Consider the following 2,239-nt stretch of genomic DNA (forward strand, 5'->3'; position numbering starts at 1 on the left):
CTAAATCAAATCTAGTCTTAACCTTGAAGAAGGAAAACAAAGTGAAATATGTACAAGTTATGTGTGAAACAGAGTCCTCCTTTTCTCTAGAGCCAAGAGAAGGGACTCAAACCAAACAAACTGGCCACAGGATCTTCTCTACGACCCAGTGTGTCCACGGTGAACATGTTACTTTCATATGCCAAAAAATCATCCAGACAGGAGGGAGGGAAGGAGGAAAGGGAGGGAAGAAAGAGAAAAACTCCAGGCCTGCTTACAGCTCACACTCCCAACCATACGCACTGAAGAATTAAGCCTGAAAACTCCAGCCGCCTTACAGACAAGAAGCCACTGTGCACCCGCACAAAGCAGCACAGGCAAACCAGAGATTCCATGCCCAGCAATTTGCAAAGAAAAAACCAAACCAGGCCGGGCACAGTGGCTCACACCTGTCATCCCAGCACTTTGGGAGGGTGAGGCGGGTAGATCACGAGGTCAAGAGATCAAGACCATCCTGGCTAACATGGTGAAACCCTGTCTCTACTAAAAATACAAAAATTAGCTGGGCGTGGTGGCACGCACCTGTAATCCCAGCTACTCGGGAGGCTGAGGCAGGAGAATCACTTGAACCCAGGAGGCGGAGGTTGCAATGAGCTGAAATTGCACCACTGCACTCTAGCCTGGGATGTCCACAAGGCACCTGACACAAGCAACTCACCCTAATCTGCTGCTCTTGGTCTGCTCTCGCTTCTTGGCTGGCCTGGAGTTCCTGGATTTTCTGACTGGCTTCCTGCCATTTTCTATTAAAAAAAAAAATACATCACATACAGAAACAGGCATGTGGCAAGGCCAACAATTCTCTTCAGCCTGAGATCCGCCCCAGCACAGACCCACACACGCTCACTCCCACCCCAAGGTTCAGGACCCCCACCTGCACAGACCCCCCCACACACACTGCCACTGCATGGGTACCTCAAGGTCCTGGGCCCCAGCCCCTGCTGGCTGGCTCTGGGGCCTCAGTCTGCTCATCCGCACGGGGTGCATAATGAGCCCAAGCCGCCTGCAAGGTCCTCGACAGCAGTGGCACCCACAGCTTTCACCTGCTGGCCGCAACCCGCCGCCCTGGAGCAGCTGTGGCAGAGCCCCAACCAGAAATGACCTCTCCTCTCTACTATGAAACTAGAACTCTCCTAAAACCACATCTGCTGAGGTAAGGGTCAAACTCTTTAGGAGATGCCCATGGTGCTGGGCATCAGGCTGAGACAGGAGGATCGCTTGACCCCAGGAGGTCAAGGCTGCAGTGAGCCATGATTGCGCCACTACATTCTAGACTGGATGACAGAGTGAGACCCTGTCTCAAAAAGTAAAGTAAAATCTGCAGCAGCCCTCTCCAGGAAGGAGTGCGAGGAAGTTGCTACCCCACTCTGCTCTAGGAACATGAGGACACTTTCTGGGCTCATGGTCCTGGCTCCAGGGGCCTCAATGTCTGCCCCTCTTGACTGTCTGCGAATTAGGACAGCATCTGGGAGTGCATCCACATCCCACCCAGCCACCAGGAGAGAGGCAGGCCCCACACCCCAACCCGTGATCCCACCCCTGCCAGCTCCAGCCCTGACCCCACACCCTGGCCCCACCCACTTGTGCTGCAGGTCCAGCTGCTCCTGCAGCTCCTGCTTCTCCGACTCCAGGCGCTACACCCGCATCTCCTGATCCACCACGTTCCACTGCAGTTCCGAGATCCTCCCCTTCAGTGTGTTGATGGTCTGAAAGCAAAGGGGGCCAGAGAGCCGCTTAGTGAGCCAAGACCATGAGCAGGGCAGGGGGCAGAGGGGCAGGGAGGCAGGGGGCAGAAGGGCAAGGGGGAGGGGGCAGAGGAGTAGAAAGGTAGGGAGATAGAGGGGCAGGGGGGCAAGGGGGCAGAGGGGCAGAGGGGCAGAGGGCAGAGAGGCAGAGGGGTGGGGGGTTAGGGGAGCAGGGGGCCTGGGGGCAAAGCCACCTCCTCCAGGAGGACATGCACCCAGGCAGACACTGACATGCAGGGCCCACCCTTCTCCAGGTGCTCCAGAACAGCACAGCTCAGAGCCTGGCACAGGCCACCCAAGAGCTGATGGAAAACACCCAGGCTCCAGCCAGGGCCCCTGGAAAGGAGGCTTGGTGAGCAGGCTTCAGAAGCAAAAGCCCCCACCAGCCAAGATGGGCCTGGACTCTCAGGCCTGGCACCTGGCAGTCTCTGTGCCAGTGCCCCACACTCCCAAAGTCC

The 2,239-nt window shown here is 56.7% G+C and overlaps 2 protein-coding genes across 2 annotated transcripts in view; both read right to left on the reverse strand.

Moving 5' to 3' along the window:
* Positions 1–167, reverse strand: part of LOC108312545 (sorting nexin-8-like) — a 111,217-nt gene extending 111,050 nt beyond the window's left edge. The window contains 1 exon segment of the mRNA XM_037742760.1: positions 122–167. Coding sequence (XP_037598688.1) covers positions 122–167 — 46 coding nt within the window.
* LOC108312562 (mitotic spindle assembly checkpoint protein MAD1-like) overlaps positions 1–2,239 on the reverse strand; it is a 14,561-nt gene that overhangs the window by 1,742 nt on the left and 10,580 nt on the right. Inside the window, exons 5-6 of the mRNA XM_017540529.2 lie at positions 1,618–1,742; positions 698–779 (exon numbers count right to left, since the gene is read on the reverse strand). Coding sequence (XP_017396018.1) covers positions 1,671–1,742 — 72 coding nt within the window. The 3' untranslated portion in view covers positions 698–779; positions 1,618–1,670. The remainder of the gene's footprint in view (positions 1–697; positions 780–1,617; positions 1,743–2,239) is intronic.

This window comes from Cebus imitator, unplaced genomic scaffold (genome assembly GCF_001604975.1).
Source record: "Cebus imitator isolate Cc_AM_T3 unplaced genomic scaffold, Cebus_imitator-1.0 Scaffold126, whole genome shotgun sequence".
In the NCBI taxonomy this organism is placed as follows: Eukaryota; Metazoa; Chordata; class Mammalia; order Primates; family Cebidae; genus Cebus; species Cebus imitator.